This window comes from Myripristis murdjan, chromosome 20 (assembly GCF_902150065.1).
Source record: "Myripristis murdjan chromosome 20, fMyrMur1.1, whole genome shotgun sequence".
NCBI classification, from domain to species: Eukaryota; Metazoa; Chordata; class Actinopteri; order Holocentriformes; family Holocentridae; genus Myripristis; species Myripristis murdjan.
Window position 1 is genome coordinate 26,945,865 of NC_043999.1, and position 19,283 is coordinate 26,965,147.

The 19,283-nt window shown below is 40.6% G+C and overlaps 1 protein-coding gene across 1 annotated transcript in view; it reads right to left on the reverse strand.

Moving 5' to 3' along the window:
- Window positions 1-19,283, reverse strand: part of reck (reversion-inducing-cysteine-rich protein with kazal motifs) — an 87,416-nt gene that overhangs the window by 39,082 nt on the left and 29,051 nt on the right. The window contains exons 3-8 of the mRNA XM_030079847.1: window positions 14,535-14,609; window positions 8,964-9,000; window positions 5,114-5,199; window positions 4,357-4,404; window positions 3,157-3,190; window positions 1,731-1,928 (exon numbers count right to left, since the gene is read on the reverse strand). Of these exons, the coding sequence (XP_029935707.1) occupies window positions 1,731-1,928; window positions 3,157-3,190; window positions 4,357-4,404; window positions 5,114-5,199; window positions 8,964-9,000; window positions 14,535-14,609 (478 nt within the window). The remainder of the gene's footprint in view (window positions 1-1,730; window positions 1,929-3,156; window positions 3,191-4,356; window positions 4,405-5,113; window positions 5,200-8,963; window positions 9,001-14,534; window positions 14,610-19,283) is intronic.

Sequence of the window (19,283 nt, forward strand, 5' to 3'; positions counted from 1 at the left end):
TTTTTTTCTTTTTTCTTTACAGATGAATATCAGCTGTACATATACAGCCGTGGCCAAAAGTTTTGAGAATGACACAAGTATTAGTATTAGTCTTCACAAAGTTTGCTGCTTCAGTGTTTTTAGATTTTTTTGTCAGATGTTACTATAGTATACTGAAGTATAATTACAAGCATTTTATAAGTGTCAAAGGCTTTTATTGACAATTACATTAAGTTTATGCAAAGAGTCAATATTTGCAGTGTTGACCCCTCTTTTTCAAGACCTCTGCAATTCGCTCTGACATTGCTGTCAATTAACTTCTGGGCCACATCCTGACTGATGGCAGCCCATTCTTGCCTAATCAATGCTTGGAGTTTGTCAGAATTTGTGGGTTTTTGTTAGTCCACCCACCTCTTGAGGATTGAGCACAAGTTCTCAATGGGATTAAGGTCTGGGGAGGTTCCTGGCCATGGACCCAAAATTTTGATGTTTTGTTCCCCGAGCACCTTAGTTATCACTTTTGCCTTATGGCAAGGTGCTCCATCATGCTGGAAAAGCATTGTTCATCACCAAACTGTTCTTGGATGGTTGGGCGACGTTGCTCTCGGAGGATGTTTTGGTACCATTCTTTATTCATGGCTGTGTCCTTAGGCAAAACTGTGAGTTAGCCCACTGCCTTGGCTGAGAAGCAACCCCACACATGAATGGTCTCAGGATGCTTTACTGTTGGCATGACACAGGACTAATGGTAGCACTAACCTTTTCTTCTCCGGACAAGCTTTTTTCCGGATGCCCCAAACAATCGGGAAGGGGATTCATCAGAGAAAATGACTTAACCCCAGTCTTCAGCAGTCCAATCCCTGTACCTTTTGCGGAATATCAGTCTGTCCCTGATGTTTTTCCTGGAGAGAAATGGCTTCTTTGCTGCCCTTCTTGACACCAGGCCATCCTCCAAAAATCTTCGCCTCACTGTGTGTGCAGATGCACTCACACCTGCCTCCTGGCGCTTTCTCAACTTTCTTGGGTGTCCTGAAGCCTTCTTCACAACAATTGAACCTCTTTCCTTGAAGTTCTTGATGATCCAATAAATGGTTGATTTAGGTGCAGTCTTACTATCAGCAATATCCTTGCTTGTGAAGCCCTTTTTGTGCAAAACAATGATGACTGCACTGTGTTTCCTTGCACGTAACCATGGTTAACAGAGAAAGAACAATGATTTCAAGCACCACCCTCTTTTTTAAAGCTTCCAGTCTGTTATTCTAAATCAGTCAGCATGACGGAGTGATCTCCAGCCTTGTCCTCATCAACACTCTCACCTGTGTTAACGAGACAATCACCGACATGATGTCAGCTTGTCCTTTTGTGGCAGGGCTGAAGTGGAAGTGGAAATGTTTTTGTGTGTGTGTGTGTGTGTGTGTGTGTGTGTGTGCATGTGTGTGTGTGTGTGTGTGTGTGTGTGGGGGGGGGGGGGGGGGGGGGGGGGGGGGTTAAGTTCATTTTCATGGCAAAGAGGGACTCATCTGATCACTCTTCATAACATTCTGGAGTATATGCAAATTGCCATCATTAAAACTGAGGCAGCAGACTTTGTGAAAATTAATATTTGTGTCATTCTCAAAACTTTTGGCCATGGCTGTAGGTTATCCAAGGCAGCACTGAAAAATCAATATCGCTTGATCCCTAGAACCCAAAACTGCTCTGGAAAAGAGGGCCAGTTCAGTGGTTACAATGAAAAATGTCAATGCGCTTACTGTCTATAGGGCTGCGGATAGGGTAGGACTTGGTGTAGTTGCTGACACAGCTGATAAGCTGAGAGCTGTGACTCTGACAATACTCTTTGACGGCGTTGATCTGGGAGACGGTGGGCGATGAGTCGGTCCTGAAGATGGCCTGACAGTACTCCCTGCAGGTGGTGTGACGCCCTGCATAGCTGCAGCACGTAGAGCCCACTGAGGAACAACACACACACAGATACACACACACACACACACCCACACACATTGAATGTAGAACACACAGTGTCACATAGCCTGCCCTATGGCAAAATATAACAAGACATAAAGCATTAAGCCTTTTTTCACCAATTAATGCAATATAATGAAGTAAAACAATCTTTGCTGATGTAATACTTTTCAAAAAAAACACTCTGTGCTTTCCAAGGCAGTTGAAAAAGGAAAACCTCATAATCCTAACAGCAAAAGGGAAGAAAGCAAGGTTGAAATAAATATATAAAAGCAAGGCAAAAAACATAAGTAAACCGTAAAAATCTTTGGAACGGCCGATAAGAACCTCTTGTTTTTCATTTTGACTTTGGAATGAACAGGAAAAGCCTCTTACTTAAATCTAGACTAAGAAACAGCCACTAGGAACCTCATGGTGCTGCTACAAGCCTCGGAACAACCATCAAAGGTCCTCTTATTTTTAATGTAGACTTTTGAACAGAAAACATAAACCTGCCCAAAAACCTTAGGACTCATTTGTCAATGCTGCATCTACACAAGTATAAACATGCACATTTTCCATACACAAACACAATTTATATAAAAAAAAAAAAAAAAAAAAAAAAAAAAAAAAAGCAGACGATGTGGAAATATGTGCCTCCACAGAAACTTTGGCCTTGTGTACACATCTTTTGCACACACCGAGAAATGGAAACGAGTTGTTTTAAGGGGATGGCAAACTGAGATAAAAAAGGGGATTTTCTTATTTAGTATTATTCTTGAGCTCTCTCTTTGTTATCGAGGAAGATTTGAGACTTTCTGAAAGTGAGTAATGTAATGCAGAAGAGTTTAAAGGCTTCTAACCCACTCATACATGTGAGGGTAACTTTTTAATCCGCAGCAAAGCCTCTGGTTTGAGTGAGGAGAAAAGGACTGGAGGACTGGAAGGATTACTTCTACACCACCATGACATAACCATTTTAATGAAAAACTGCATGATTTAGTTTACCATCCCATAAAGTTGTAATTACACTTTCACTCCATATCTCTCCATGTCACTGATCTATATCAGGCTCATCTTCCTCTAATGCCATGCTGATGACACCCTCTTTTACTCACACGATGCCACTAACAAAGGTCCCCCATTATCAAAACGAGCCCTATATATCAGTCTAACCCTGAAGGACAAAAATGAGAGACAGAGAGGGAAGAGGAGACAAAGTGAGCAACGACTTACTTTCATTTTTGGTTATGCAGCTGTAGAGGGGTTTCTGGAATGAGAAGATAAAAAAAGCCTTGGTCACAACAGCCTCAGCCTTGCTGTCCAGTTTGAAGAATTCACTTCAATTCAATTCTCTGGTGTTTGAGAGCTCTCCACATTCTCCATTTTTCCCTTAGTAAATTGCTGTTCTCATTTTTTGCCATCAGAAATAATTTTTGAAATTTGTTATCAGTAGCTCCAACTATTTTTCATGATAGCATTTTTTAGGGAGGTAATTAAAGTATCACACTAAATGGCTGCTTTGATTGACATAGTTATTTTGTGTTGTGGATGGAGGTGTACAATACAAACCACCACTCAAATCTTCCACGTCCCTCATTTTTGACATGTACACAGGCTGCTCTCCAGTTTGTAACCTCCTTATATTAGCTAAAAACTCTCAAGTTACAACTTTTATTCTCGTAATATTCTAATACAATTCTAACAATAATATTATGCTTTAGTCTGAAAATCCTTTGTTTTTCATTGTTTTCACAGTGGCCCTAAAATGTTAAAAAGTTAACAGTGGTGTGCATAGCAATGGTGGGCAAACAGCCACAGCAATTTCTCAAGAGAACGAAGCCAATATGGAAAACACCAGAGGAATCCTTTCATATTAAGTCACTAATTGAACACTTTAAAAAACAAGTAAAAGTCATTTTTTCGCTTTTGAATTAGCCTTGTTTTATATAAAATTTGGTCAAGGATGTGTGAGATCTGGTTGTTGACTTCAGAAGACAAGCATAAATAAACTTTTCTTAAAAAATTACAACCAGAAAAGAGAAAAAAAAAATCAGAAAAATTACATTTAACTTCTTGTTTTAAACTAGACAGTTACTTCTTTAAGTGTTGAACCACCAGTTGAACCTAATGATTGGACTTATGATGCTTTCCAGTGCCTTACAAGCAGTTTACCACATCAAGTTAAATTTTACCAAAGTCAAAGACAATTCATTACAAATACTATAGCTATTGTGGTTAAGTAAATGCTTGCTGCCTCTACTTCTACACAAATTGTTACTTCTACTCTTACTTGATTAGACTTTGGTTTTAGACTTAACTATTTTATTTTTGCCCCATTTTTACAGGATGTCATTGCACTTGTCTATTCATAAATTCCTTATCAGCTGACAACCACTTGATCAGCATATTGTCCTATGCAATTCTTGGACTTACCTCTGTATCTTTTTTGCATATTTTTGTAATATCATTTTTGGATGATGCCTGTAGGGAGGGACAAATACATAAAGAAGAAGAAGAACATAATGATATCACAAGCGATGCAGTGGTACATGAAAAAGACAGTGAAGCATAACATAATAATTTGGTAGTTATCATACACCGAACAACCATCAATATAAGCAGCAACCAATTATACTTCAGAAAAGTTTTAATATATACTCTTGATTAAATTGCTTTAAATTTGTTTGACACTACTTTCTATGATATATACCATGAGTGCACATGAGATAAATTTGTGACCCATCCATCAAGGTGGTAAACTGGGCAAGCAAGTTTACCACTGATAATAATAATAAAACTTTATTTGTATAGCACACAAGAATTATACAAGCATTGCAGCTCAAAGTGCTTCACAATAATAATAAAACACATTAAATAAAACATTAAAAAAGACAGCATGATGGAATAAAACACAACACAGGGTGGAATGAAAAAGGAAAAGGCTAAAATCAAGAGTTTAAAACTGAGATGTTTAAAAAGATGCAAATAAAACAATAAAAAAGATGCAAATAAAACAATAAAACACAACACAGTGCGGAATGAAATAGGAGCTAGTTAAAGGCTAGAGTGAAAAGGTAGGTTTTTAGTCTTCTTAGTCTTCTTTCGTCTTCTTCTTTGGAGTTGGCAAAGAAAACCTGACTGCAGCATTATCACTTTTTGAAAAAGTGAGGATATATTTGAAATGCTTCACCTGTTTGCATTCCCTGCGACACTCAGCTGAGATAGCCAGCTCACAGCAGCCTAGACCCACCCAGCCATCTGACTTCCTGGATACTCCTGAGGACAAAAGAAACACCACACAATCACAGGGTTTGATGCTCCACAGACAGCTCTGCCCAGCAGGAAGTGATGTTCTACTATCCTACTAATCACCCAAAAGTACCCTATGTACATATATATGGTACAAGTGCATATAGGGTGTGTCCAAGTCCACTTTTGCTATTTTAACAGCAGAAAAAAGGGTTGTTGTGCCAGGCACCTGGTTCAAAGGGTTGCATTTAGTCTCTTCTTTAATCATGTTTTAGGAACACACCCATTAGCAATCAGAATGCCATCTCCCATTCCTTTTAAAAGCTAGGTGCACTTGCGTCTTGGTGGATTGCTATCATAATGGTGCATTTGCCAGGTAAGAGGGAAGGCTTGCAGAGGAAACAGATCTATTTGTGCACCAAGTGAAAGTGCACGAACAGATCATCTACATCAACAGCAGGACTCCATTGACGCTCCCTGAGGTGAAACAGCGTCCCTGTGTGTGGAACAAGCAGAGTGGACACACGTTGGCGCCCCCTATGTAGGCGCCCATTGCTATATTGATAATGAGCTTTAAATTACAGAAAACTGCAGCACTGACTTCAGAGCTGCTTTTTGTTGCTCAATCACGTGATCGCTTTCAACTGCCTCAAGATAGTCATGCATCAACAATGCGCCTAACAACCCTTCAGTTTAAAAGCAACACGCCCATGGGTGCTCAGATGGACACGAGTTCATGAGCACAACTGCACCGGTTGGAGACTACCAGAAAGACACATGTTGAACTGGGCTCTGCTTTGTGTGAGGTGTAAGATGGCCCCATATGTTTATGATCTAATTAGTTAGCTAGCTATATTTATATGTCTGCATGCCTATAACCATGATTGAAAGCATAAAGTTCACACACCTTCTCTGGGGGTTGTTGAAAGGAATTCTGGGATACAGAACATGCACAGAGGTTGATGAAGGCAAGCATATACACCAAAAAATAAATCACAAAATAACTCCTGGAATGTACTGAACATCATAAATTGGACACAAGTGATGTTAAGAAAACCAGAAGGCTTTGCCTTTAAAAGCTCCAACCTTTACAGACCTCTGAGGCTGTCCGGACTTCTGTGGACAGGGAGTTAAGGGCTCAGTGTGTGCAACAAGGTAAGCATAACAATACCTCCCTATCTGGAAGCCATTAAGGCTCTGACAGGAGGATTTGTTCCTTCCACAGACAGCAGTATTTAGCCCTTTGATCCACTGTCTGCTTTCCTCACAAGTGTTTACAGCTTCCCTAGCTGAGCGATTCAGCTCACACTGCTACATACACACAGCTGATAAGGCTCCGGACACATGGCATGTTTCATGTCAAGAATTTGTAGAATTGCAAGACAAGGTGTCTCGCTTTAGTATGTTGTATAAGCTGAAATGACTAATTGATGGACTGATTTGTCAGTCTCCAGAAAAAAAAAAATTGATGTCGATACTTCATTGTTCCTTTTAGTCATTTAATGACAAAAAGCCAAATATTTGCAGGTTACAGATTCAAAAAGCTAAGGTTTGCTTGCTCTTGTCTACATCATATCATTAAAAAGCAAATATTTTAGGGTTTTTAGGACTATGGTCCTGCATAACAGCTGGAGGGGAGGGCAATGATATCATTTTATTGTTTTCAAAATGGGTATGCTATCCCTTTAAGGCCTTTTCAATGAATGTTCCAGTACACTGAGGTCTGAATTAACCCATCTCAGATCATTTGAAGCTGGTTTGGTAGCAACTGAAGACACTGATCTTGTCTAATTCTGTGCACCATTGTGTGATATATAGACCACAGTAATGTTTCTGTAACCGATCAAAATGCAGCATCCTATATAAAAAAAAAATGTAATGTAATATGTATTATGACTCATCATAGGTGGTTGCTGGGCTGCCAACTTGAGCAATGGACTAATCATACACACACACACACACGCACACGCACATACACAATCAACACCTATTTCTCAGGCTCTGAAAAGTTGAGTAGAGTTTGATTTAGTGGAAGTGTGCTGAGACACTAGTGCTGATCCCAGCCTGGTGTTTCCTGCGATTGGAACTGTAACACTGGGCTCTATGTGTTTGTGAGGATCCTCCAACTCCCCTGCCTTGTCCAGTTGCAAGTGTTTATGCAGAGTTTGGAGTGCATACAGACAGGTAGGGAAGGGTGAAAAAACAAAAGATTTTTTTCATGGTTAGCAGTTTCACCTCCTCTAATTGTAAATTTGATCTGAACTGGCCTACACTGAACTTTGGTGGAGTGCTGGGTTATATAGTTCCCTGGATATGATAGTAGTCCACATTGTGGTGAAATCTCCTCATTAGTTGCTCTGTGCTCCTTTGGGCTGCTAATCCAGAATACTGTATTTATATCTCTCTGTTCACTTCCATACCGTGCCAAAACATGCTCCCAAAATAACATGTCTACCACATAAATGAATGTGAACAATGTGGATTATGCCAATACATAAAACGAATAGTGCTAGTTCCCCCTTTGTGAGGAAATGAACGACCTCTGCATATTAACCTTGCACAAGGAAGAAACGACAGTACTGACAAGTAATTGTAACTGCATGGAAAAAATGGGTACTGAGATTTGTGTGGTTTGGGTGCTAAAAGTGTTATATTGGGGGCTGTTTTTGCTTGGGGCTGTCCCGAATACCGTTTTTTTTTTTTTTTTTTTTTTTTTTTCCGGCCTTTGAAGCTTTGGCAGCAATTCTAGTTTAGTATTTGAAGCTTCACTATGGGGCATGTGTATGTGTTGTGGGTGGGTGGGGGGGGGGGTAAGCAGTCCAACACATAGGCTGTGTAACAGTCCAATATATTATATGCATTACAAAAAGTTGGAGTATTTTAACTTTCATGTTCTGTCGTTGTATTGAAATGTATAACCTGATATCCTGGTGACCTGAATCCACATGTAATAACACCCAGAATTATATGGCCAGTGTCTGAAATCCGATGGAGACACCTTAACTTACAACAATCGATGTTAACAGAAAATTTAAAGCTATATGAAGTGCCAATATTGTTGAATATAATTACAAAAAACAGACAATTTTGTGCAATATAATTAATGAATGAATTAATAATTATTATTTTTTTCTTGAAACAATACAATATCACCATAGCAACCCATTGTCCTCTAGTGTTTTTTGCCAAAAAACAAGGCTATCGAACTAAAAACTATCAAAGCTTCAAAGGTTTCGGGTCAGCCTTATCTTTGCTATGGATGTGAATGAGGAGACACAAATATCTAGTATTGGAGATTAGTAGCACAGAGCACCTAATGAGAATATTTCACCACCATGTTAGAGTGTGGATATCTGACCTGAACGTGACGACACTGAAGGCAACACTTAGGCTATTTCAGGCAGTAAATGTAGCCTAGCGATGGAGGACAAGCAAAATCTGGGGCTCAGGTTGGGTTTAGACACAAAAAAAGAATGCCTGTTGGGTGCAGGTCGGGCTCAGTTACTATGCTTCCGTCTTGGGTTTGGACAAAAATATGTGGCCTGATCTGCACTCTACACCATATGGACTCATATCACAACCAGTGACTGTACAACCCAACACGCCACCACACTCCTTCAATTCTGCTTTAAAACTGAATTTAAGACTTTTTTATATCCCTAACGCCTTGAATTTATGTAACAAATTTACAACAATTCAAGACTTTTCATAGGTCCTGCAGACCCAACAGATTTTGTATAAAAGTTGGACTCTTGTCCTTCATGGTTTAATGCCAAGTATTCTTCACTTACCAGGAAGGGTGGAGTTGATGCAGATCCACAATTCATTCTAAAAGACAGAGGACAGGATATGGACAGATCAGGTTAGTGTCAGAAGTAGAGTTCTCATATTCTGCCCGAACCCGACCCGACCCGACCCGACCCGACATTTTCGGGTCGGGTCGGGCCTAAAATTTACGTGAATTGGGCGGGGCGGGTCGGGCTTCGGGTTCTGTGGGGGATTTTTTTTTTTTTTTTTTTAAATAAAAAAATAGAATTATGTGTTCTGTTATTGATTATGACGTTTCATTTTTATGTGACTGGTGGAGTGGTGAGAGACTGGATTGGATTTGGAGGCTAAACTTTCAGTGACAGACAGACAAACAGCTGTGCGTGCGCAACGCAAACAAGTGAGAGAGAGTTGCAGCAGGATCCCGCTGTGCTGGCAGACTTGGCAGCAGGGACGGTTTTTGCTATGGGCAGTGCAACTGCCCAAGGCGCAATCTACTTGGGGGCGCACGAGAAAAAAAAATCTCCAGTTTTCTAGACTACCGTATTGACCCGCACATGCCGCGGCACCATCAGTCGGCATCAGGCGGGCCGGCCGCGGCACCGTCCGATACCGCGCCCACCCGTCAGGTCTGCCGTATCTGACAGGTGAGCTGCCTGATGCTGGCCGGTGCCGCGGCCGGCCCGCCTGATACCGACTGATGGTGCCCCGGTGCCGCGGCCGACCGGCTCTGCTAAATAATGGCGAATTTGGCGATTTTTTTTTCTTTTCTCGGGCTTTATCGGGCTGTCGGGCCTAAAGTTCGGCTAATTAGTCGGGTCGGGTCGGGCCTCGGGCTGGCCCAGTAGGGCCCAGGTCGGGTCGGGTCTTAATTTTCAGGCCCGATGAGAACTCTAGTCAGAAGTCAGCACAGCGCTATTTAATGTTGCTATTCTCTTAGCCAAACCAGCTAAACACCTCATAGTTTTAGTTATGTTTCAACCCCATAGCTTCTTGTCACAGAGGCTGCTGCTACTTGTTACTTGCAGCCTAACTGAAAGACAAATTTATACCACTTGTTTGGTATCAATTTGTATTTCACTTCATTATTGTTCACTTATATTCATAATTTTTGTTCTGTTTGGTATATATAAAAGAGAGTGATCGTCAATAAAGCCAAATCTACCCCCAAAACATCAGACAATCTTGTTCTAGACATTTTTTCCATGTGTCTTGGAAGCTTTGATGGTTCATTCAAATAAGCTAATCAGGTTTATTCTGAGCTTTATATCAAGAATATTGTTAAAAAAAAAAAAAAAAAAAAAAAAAAATCTATGAAAAATGAATGAATGAAAAATAAATAAATAAATAAATGAATACAAGAAAAGTAACTGAAAACTAGTACAAAACAATTACAGGATTGCAGAATAAGAAAAAGGAAAAAATTGTACAAAAAATGACTAGGAAACAGTTGGTGCATGCTTTATCATAAGTAAAGGTTAAGTGATTCACTATGATTATTCAAATTAAACAAATGCTGCATCTTTTCTTTCTGGCAGGTGCAGATGGACCTCTGGAGGGAAAAGCACCCAGTGGTGTCACTCTTGCCCTAGTGTGTGAAACATGTACCTGACTCATTTTGTCACCATTTTTATCACAATTTGACTTTTTTATGTTGTTTAGTGATTATGGGAGGCCCTGCGGCAAATGGGGTTAGGGCTGCCGTTGAGGCGGGGGTTACAATTATCCAATCAGAAGTGATTTTTTGGCCTTGTATGAAAAAAAAATGACTTCAGAGCTAGCCACGACTGAGTCAGTTATTATATATATATCAATATATCAATATATTAAACAGAAGTTGATGAGCAAGCTTTGATAAGTTCATCCTGTTTCACAGATAACTAATCTCTCACATTCCTCAACCCAAACCACTGATGAAAATCCAGGAAATACAAGCCCCAAGAAACTCCCTGTCAGCTGTGTGGTGAAGTCCTGTGGGATTAATAATGGCAAACAAACTTGTTTGTCTTCTCTGCCCGAGGTCTTCTGAGACACAAATGGAAAGACACAAACATATAAGGCCAGAGAAACACAACAAGAAAGAGCAGAAGAAGTCCCACATTAAAACATCCCTCCCATCTCTTTAATGCCTTCACAAGACCATCAACTCAATACCTTGCATGTCACTGTAAACACTCCCCCCGTGTCCCTTGGCTGGGGAATAAAGTTTCCCGTCAGCGGCCGTCAACATCATTTATGAGGCCAACCGAGGAGAAACAATATCTTTACATGAGGTATAAACATGATTTGCAATGGGGAGTGGGGGGGTAGTGCGCGGGGCGGGGGCATATGGCATGAACATGACAGGCAAAATAATGTTGTAGTTTTAGCTGCACTTGGTCAAGTCCAAGAGCTTTTAGCCTGCACAGGGGCAGAGCAAAGCAGAAATCCCTTCAGTCTGCCCAAGAGCAAGGCCCTTTATTTGAGCATGTTTGTGTGTGTCTGTGGCCGTGTGAAGGCCATGATGAGGAGAATATTTAAATTTGACCATTTTCATGCCAAAAAATATTTGGAAAGAGATTTTCATATTTATTCTTTCATTAAAACTACCCATCTACATTGTCAACACTTTTGACAAGTATTCTCATTATTGCTTTCTTGTGTTTTCTTAGGCTGATAAAGGAGATTTGACAAACTAACACAACAAATGAAACCAAGTACCAAGTACACACACGTGTAACTCTATGTGTGCATGTATATCTTGCTCACAGCGTTACAACAATTTGTTTGGTCACACTTTCTTCTGATAGTTCCCTATAGATATTCAACAGAATGCCAACTTCTATATAAGTTAAATATCAAAAAGAGGTCAGGAGAATATCAATGAGCCATACATAACATTTCAACAACAGCTCTATCAAGCATTATTATGGATCCTAGCAGAATTCTGGGCAACATACACCACCAGCGCCGTGACTGGTCATAACAATTTGTTGGCTGGTAACTCCTTATATTCACTAAAACAGGCTTGACATAAGCTCCTGCCTGACCAGAACTCTAACCTTAACCCTGTGGGTGAATCTTGCCCACAGGGACCCCTAAGCTGACATTCTGTTAAATATCTATATGGAACAACCCATAGAAAGTGCCACCTATTATTGAAATGAGAGGGAGACGTATCCAAATGAGATCGGGGGTTGATTTATCGAGTGACCAAGATCCTTACAGTTCCTCACAGTTAATGCAAGGTAGCCAATTGTATCAAGGCATGCTTTTCAAAGGTGGTAAATAACAGAAGCAGATTCCTTGGTCACCCTGGCTGCTAATCATGATAAATCAGATTTAGCGGGTCATTTAAATGAATTTCCATTCACTCCTCCCATATTTTTGTGGTTCAACATCAGAGCACCCTAAAATACATATGCATTAGGCACATGCGCTTTTCAGCAGTGCTGCGTTTCTTTGATTTCACCAGCACAAACCTGCACTGCGGAACCTTGGTATATCAAGGACAGGCCATATTTGTCTTATTTGCACATGAAAAAGACCCACAAATACTTGATAAATGAAACCCCAAGTGTTTCAGTCTCACTAACTGTAATTACTAGTGTGTTGATCTTAATGGGCTGCTTGGAGAGAACCTTGACGACAACTGAACCAGCCACCAGCCTCCCTGCTTTGTAATTAGCCTGGGTGGGGGGAAGAAGTGAGTCGCTCTGTGTGTGTGTGTGTGTGTGTGTGTGTGTGTGTGTGTGTGTGTGTGTGTGTGTGTGTGTGTGTGTGTGTGTGTGTGTGCATGCGTGGTATGATCAGGTGCTGCAACATTCTGGTAAGTTTTACCACAACCAGCAATAGACTTCCTAAGTAAGCCTAATAAGAGATTTGATGCTGAGGGCCATGAGTTTCCCACTAGCAAAAAGACACATACAGGCAGTGCTTCCACTGGTTTAGGACAGAGGTTTTCAAACTGGGTTCATGGACCCCAAGGGGTCCACAGAAGATGTATGAGGATCATTTTAACATTTTCTTCTTTCTGGTTTGATCTCACCATGATATGTCAGTGTTTAAGTATGACACTGAAACAGTTTAAAACCCTTTGAAACCTGAGAAAATTCACTAGGGCTTGGATTTGAACCCACAACACTGCAGTCAGGGTTAGGGTTAGGGTACCCCTGGTACCCCTTATCAGCCTTGATAAGGGGTACCCTTTAATTATGTTTTTAATCTGGAACACTGGAAACAATAGAAAATAAATACTACATTTGGTGAATAACTAGTTACTGATTTATTTTTCAACTGAGATTGACAAAATGATATTCCATATATTCCATGACTTGTCACAAGAATGATTCATTTTGCTTTTCAAAATTCCATGACCGTCAAGAAATTCCATGACCTGTGGGATCCCTGATAAGACTGATGATACTGGGGCAATACTGGTCTTGTTGTGTACTGGTCTAGCCTAGCTGATCAGTGAAACACTGGAGGTTGCTGTATGGACAGCCCAGATGCAGCGGTCTACATTCTGTTCCAGAGGTTTTTCCATGCTAAAAAGAATACAGTTTTGAGGGAAACACTGACTCCTTGTGATTTATGGAAATGTTTTGGTACCAAAATGGTAATGGTTCCAATTTTCCTGAGTGAAAAATTAAAGCTATTTCACCACATCTGTGCGGTGTAGGGATGTGGAATGAATATGCGAAAAATCTGTATGTAAATTTCCATATGCAAAACATTCACCTGATGTGGTGTGATTTTTTTGCATTTCTGTGCTCCATTAAATAAAAAATAAAACACAGTATATCGAGGGAGCATGGATTTAATAACAAGCACCAGCAGTAAAACCCATCTCATATGGTCTACCGGAGTGTGTAATGAGCAAACCCCTTTGTTATGAAGATGATCAAGTGCATTCATATTTATTCATGTAAAAAATAATGTTTTGCCGATAGGCCATTAGTCATTACACACACAGTACATAACTGAGTGATGCAGGGGTGCTGAAGGTCCTGCAGAACCCCATATAGCTGTGGATTTAATGTTGTGTGTTGAGGAAAACTATAGCACTCACAATAAATTTATTAGGATAAAATAATTGTTAATGTGGGATGTCATAAGGTATAAACTCAACTCTGAGCTATGATGTGAGGCAAACAAGATTTCTTTGAGCCTGAGCTTGGTGTGTAATGATCTGGTTACACTGCTGGAGCTGTGCTTGATGCGGCTGACTTTGGCTTGCTCTGTTTTGTTTGTTCCTTTGTTGATTTTCTTTTGCTGTCCCACAGTGTGTAGGCTCAGTATGCTTTGTGCTTGGTTCGATGGCTGTGGATGCTGAAACCATTAACCATGCAGATTGCCAAGTCAGTGTGCTGGTGCATAATGGCAGGGTCTGGCTGCACTTGAAGCTGAACGCATTATGGGATGACTTGTGTGCGCGATCAGATTTCATCTCATGGTTCATTGCAGACCTTTGAATTTATGAATTCATTTGCTCATCACTTTTTTCACATTTTTGAAAGAAGTGAATTTGCTCAAGTTTCAAAGGGTTGATGAGTGGCCATGTTCAGAAGGGAGTTCTCTGTGGATGCAGATGTAACCAGTGAAAACAGACTCACCATAGACTCTGGACAGTAACTGGGTAACCTCTGGAGAAGATGCTTCAAACGAGACTCACTCTTTATCGTGGCGAGCTGCAGGACAGGTAGAGGAGCACAGCGTTATCATGAGGCTTTCAAACGGATGATATGCACCAAAAATACTGCACAGTATGTCTCTGTGCATATACTTGGAGTTTACTAAAATATTCCTCTATATATTATATATGTCTGAGTGTGAGTGGAGTTGAGTTCGTATTTTGTCAAGTCATTTGACAGCTAAAGAGTCTAACAGCCTTACTAGTGGTCCCTCTGCCAGCCTACAGGACGCTGTTTTTTCTCTAAGTTGTTACTATAATGCAAAATGCTTAACAGCAATTTCACAATGTGGTCATATTTTTTGTCTCACTTGTGTGATGAGATGGTAATATGGTGCATTTCATGCATTCCTGTCTTATATGATCTACTAGCACTGTTTTAAAATGTTTTGATGCAGTTTTTCTAAAAAGTTAAGGACTAAAGTATATGTAGTGGATGAACAAGGACAAACTCCACACATATTTGATGTGTTTTGCAGGTATGCTACTCCATGTTAATGTATAAACATTGTGGCACTGGTTTAAGTTCTTTGCTGGACTCTGTTGTTGTAGCACTTAATGTGCTACAACATCCAGGAGGTGAAGCCAAGTTACAATGTTTACTACCTGTAAGGAAAAAAAATACCTGTAAGGAAAAAAATGCTTCCCTTAAAAATGTTGAAGCTTTATGTCTCACTAATATGTAGGATTACTTATGATTTACAGTTTTGTTGTGTAAGCATCATATGATCATTGCCTTGGCAAATTGTAGTATGCAATAAAAAAAAGATTAAATTCAATTTATTTTATGTGCATACTATTAAGTCAGTGTAGCCTGTGAGAAGCAGTTTGTCTTTTCTCTGCTAGGGGACTGCAGCATATGCAGTGGATGAACAAGGACAAACTCACACATATTCTATGTGTTTTGCACAGAGTTAAAAAAAAGCAAAATGAATAACTGAATGACTGCTGCTACACTGATGCTGGGGATTGATAGGGATTAACTGGACAGAAAGTCAGAAATCTAAGCACCTTGCCAAGCTGAATCATTGAGTCATAGCTATTAATCAATAACCCTATCAAGCCCCTTTAGATAAATCATGGCGGTATGGAAAACTAAGCTCTGATTTATTGCAACTTTAACCTGATCTTACTTTGCTCCTGCAGACAGGAATGTTCAGGCCATGGGAAAATGGTGGATCATCTGTTTAGTCCCAAAGATATGCTCACTTAGACATCATGGAGGCATCCAAGCTCGAAAGCTTGTGGTGTGCATTCACACCACACACACACATGCACACCCACACACACACACACACACACACACAGACACGCAGACATAATGAAGACGTCCAAGTGTGGTGTGCACAAACACAAGGGGAGAGCCTGGGAGAATCCGCACACTGCCAACAGTCTCTGGCTGAAGTGTGAAGTCATGAAATGAACTGGGTGAGATTTACAGTTTCACACAGTCACTGTGCTGGAGGACAAGCTATTTTTTGCATGCATGCATGAACTCTCTTTAACAGTGGAACAGCCACAAGACATTGAAGTGATGAAAAACAACGCATGGGAAAATTACTGAAGATGCTTAATGGTCTGCAGTCAGTAGCTACATTTCCATAAAACATTCAAATGAATGGCAAGCAAATAATTAAATGCTGAAAAAATCAAGCAAATTAAAGTGTGTTTCCATACCATCTGTTTCAGTATAGAAATGAAGCCTCCTGTGAGTGCTGAATGATGAGGTATCCTAACACATCATCATGATCTCTATGGGCAACCAGTTGGTTTGTTACAAATCTATGCAAATCTATCAACAGCTGCTTAACATTGGGTAAGCTTGCCATTGCTGTTTCCCAATATAGTTGTTCAATTCTTTGCATATATAAGACAAATGTCTTGATTTCTTCATCTGTGCCTGCTGACATTAGTCATCTGCCATGATGGCAACTCTGTCTGAGATCAGAGGTCAAACAGCAACTGCTCATGTGATTAAATCCTATGTGCACATCCAGTTTTTACTTGGCAAATCCATTTCCATCCAACTGGACCTAGATTGTCCGTTTTGCAGTGGAATACCCAGGTCTTTCCCCAGAGCACAGCAGAGAAGGATGCCTACCAGACAGCCCATAAGCAGATGAAGACCAAGCATCCAACCCATTTTCAAGGTCCGGAAAGAATGCCAAAATGGAAGGAGGACAAATGGAACTGCCACAAAAATTTGATGAAAACAGACACAGCTGCTCCCAAAGTACCCAACAGGTCCTTTGCCAACAGACTTCCCAAATTACACAGGACATCAAACAGGACACCAGGCTTCACCCACAGAGAGGTCAGGAGATGGTGCCGAAGTAGCCCATTAGACCCAACCCCTAAAGTGGGTTGTCCGGCAGCTTGATGTCTGTGTGGTCAAGCAGAAGCCTGATGGCCAGATGACCTATGCTGTTCCATGTCCCATGCTCGGCATCAAACTGAGACACAGTGAGACAACACCGGAGACAGAGAACAAGGCCTTCAGTCGACAGACCCAGTCGACCCAGGCCTCAGAGAAAAGAATTCAAGCATTGTATCTCCTGACACAAAAGGTACAGGTGATGTTCCTGGAACAAGCTATCAAGCTCAAATGTCCCAGAGAGGAAAGGAACGTCTCCTTTAAGTATACCTGGAGTGCCCAGGTTGCCCAAAAATGATCTAGAGCTGCAGGCTGTCAAGCTCAAGGCCTTGGAAGCAGAGAGAGAGGCTCTCAGCTTACAGAAATGCTCCACAAAGAGGAGACAGAGAAAGAAGCTCTTCACCATGACATGAAAGAGCTGAAAGAATGCACCACAAAGAGAAAGTGGTGACCACCCAGGCTACAGAAAACAGTGAAGCAACCATCCGGATCTTCTAGTCTCAGTGAAGGACATCAGTGACAGCGAGGCTCCCTTGAAAATAAAGGAGTCTAAGGAAACTCTCAGAAAAGAGGAAGGAGAGGCCCACAGGGCATTGGAGGAGTGCATGGCTTCCCAGCTTGCTCAGCAGGAAGAGGAAAGAGCTGAAAGAAATAAAATCATGGCAGCATCTGGAGAGCTGCTTCCTCCAGTGGCATGAGGAGAGAACCTGCCTCCTCAGGGGCAAAAGTAAGACCCAGCAGGCCCTCGTTGAGAAGTGGCAAGAGTGGGCCCAGACAGAGAGTAGCATGATGGCTAGGACTGCTAATATTGTGAAATACATGGCTCAACTATTGAAGAAGTCCCTGAAGTGTAGCATGCTGGGCAAAGATGAGAAGATGTGAATGGAGAAGATGGAGCCCACACCCACCAAGGGCTCTAACAAATTCCTCCAGTTCTTCAAGCATAATGTGCTGCCTTCAAGGTTTCATTTCATTTCAGTTCTAAGTGTATTGGAACTAAACGATCTCTTGTTTGTGTGTTGTTGTTTTATATTTGAATACTGACAATCTCTTTCCTAAAGGTTCAAGTTCAGGGTTGGATGTGCAACAATAGTTTTAGCATTTTTTCCAAGTTCTGCATATGCATTTCACAAAAAATACAAAATAAAAATGACATTCAAGCACATCATACGCTCAGCAACCACTGTATTAGATCCATCTGTACAATCCAACACAATCCAATACAACTGTTGTACCATAAAGTTTTGTTTTCTGATACCTGTAACGCTCAGGTTTTCTTGTTGTCACAGTAATGGAAGTGTTCATTCAATTCTATGTTTGGCATTGAGCTCACAGTTAGTGCTGCTGTTGGACTGGACTGCATTTTATTGAGAGCTGTTTCTAATATTCTGTAACCCCTCATGTATATAAATAGGAGGGACAAAAAATTAGAAACATCTCTCATTATAATGTAGTCCAGTTCAAGACCTCTGCAAACTACAACCTCAGTAATAAACATAGAATTAAATTAACACATTCTCCACAATGTCAACACAAACTGAACATTATATACTTTGTTAAAAGGTAGAATTTATGGCAGAACTGTTGACATGAACTGCTAGATTGAACAGGTGGACCTGATAGAGTGGCCAACTTGGCCCAAGAGACAGTTGACTAAATTTGGTGGTATTCTGGATCAGGGATTTCTGACAATTAACTATGATTTTTTGCAGCTTCGAGTATTCTAAACAACTGGGACATAGACAAACTGGGCGCTCATGATGGACTACATAAATCAATTATTAAAATCTTATTTAATTTTTTCAATTTATAAAAAAAATCATGTCCTCTCTGGCCCTGCCTGGGCTGAACTGGTGTTCAGATGAGTATCTGTATGTTTCAGGACAAGGAATCCTCGCAGTTGATTCCACTGCACTACAACAAAATCTGTGAATGTAGACCTGTCGAAGTCAGTCCAATTTCATGATGAGTGGGGATGCACAACAGTGAAAAAACATTTTTAGGGGGAATTTCTTGTAAATACAAAGAATTAATGGGAATATCAGAGGAACTGTACATCTCCATCTGTACAGTGAATATAAATGAGGTATCCACACTTTATGACATTTTTCTTTCAGAGTATTTTCATAATGAGCATTTTTTTCAAAAATGTGTGTTTCTTGTTGTCTCACTATACTCTCTTATTATTTTGCACATACCGGTATTCATAATGCTAGATGGAGGATGTTTCATTTCAGCAGCTGGAGTGCTTGATTCTGTTTGTGTGCTGCTGTCAAGCTGGAGGTTATTCATTCACCA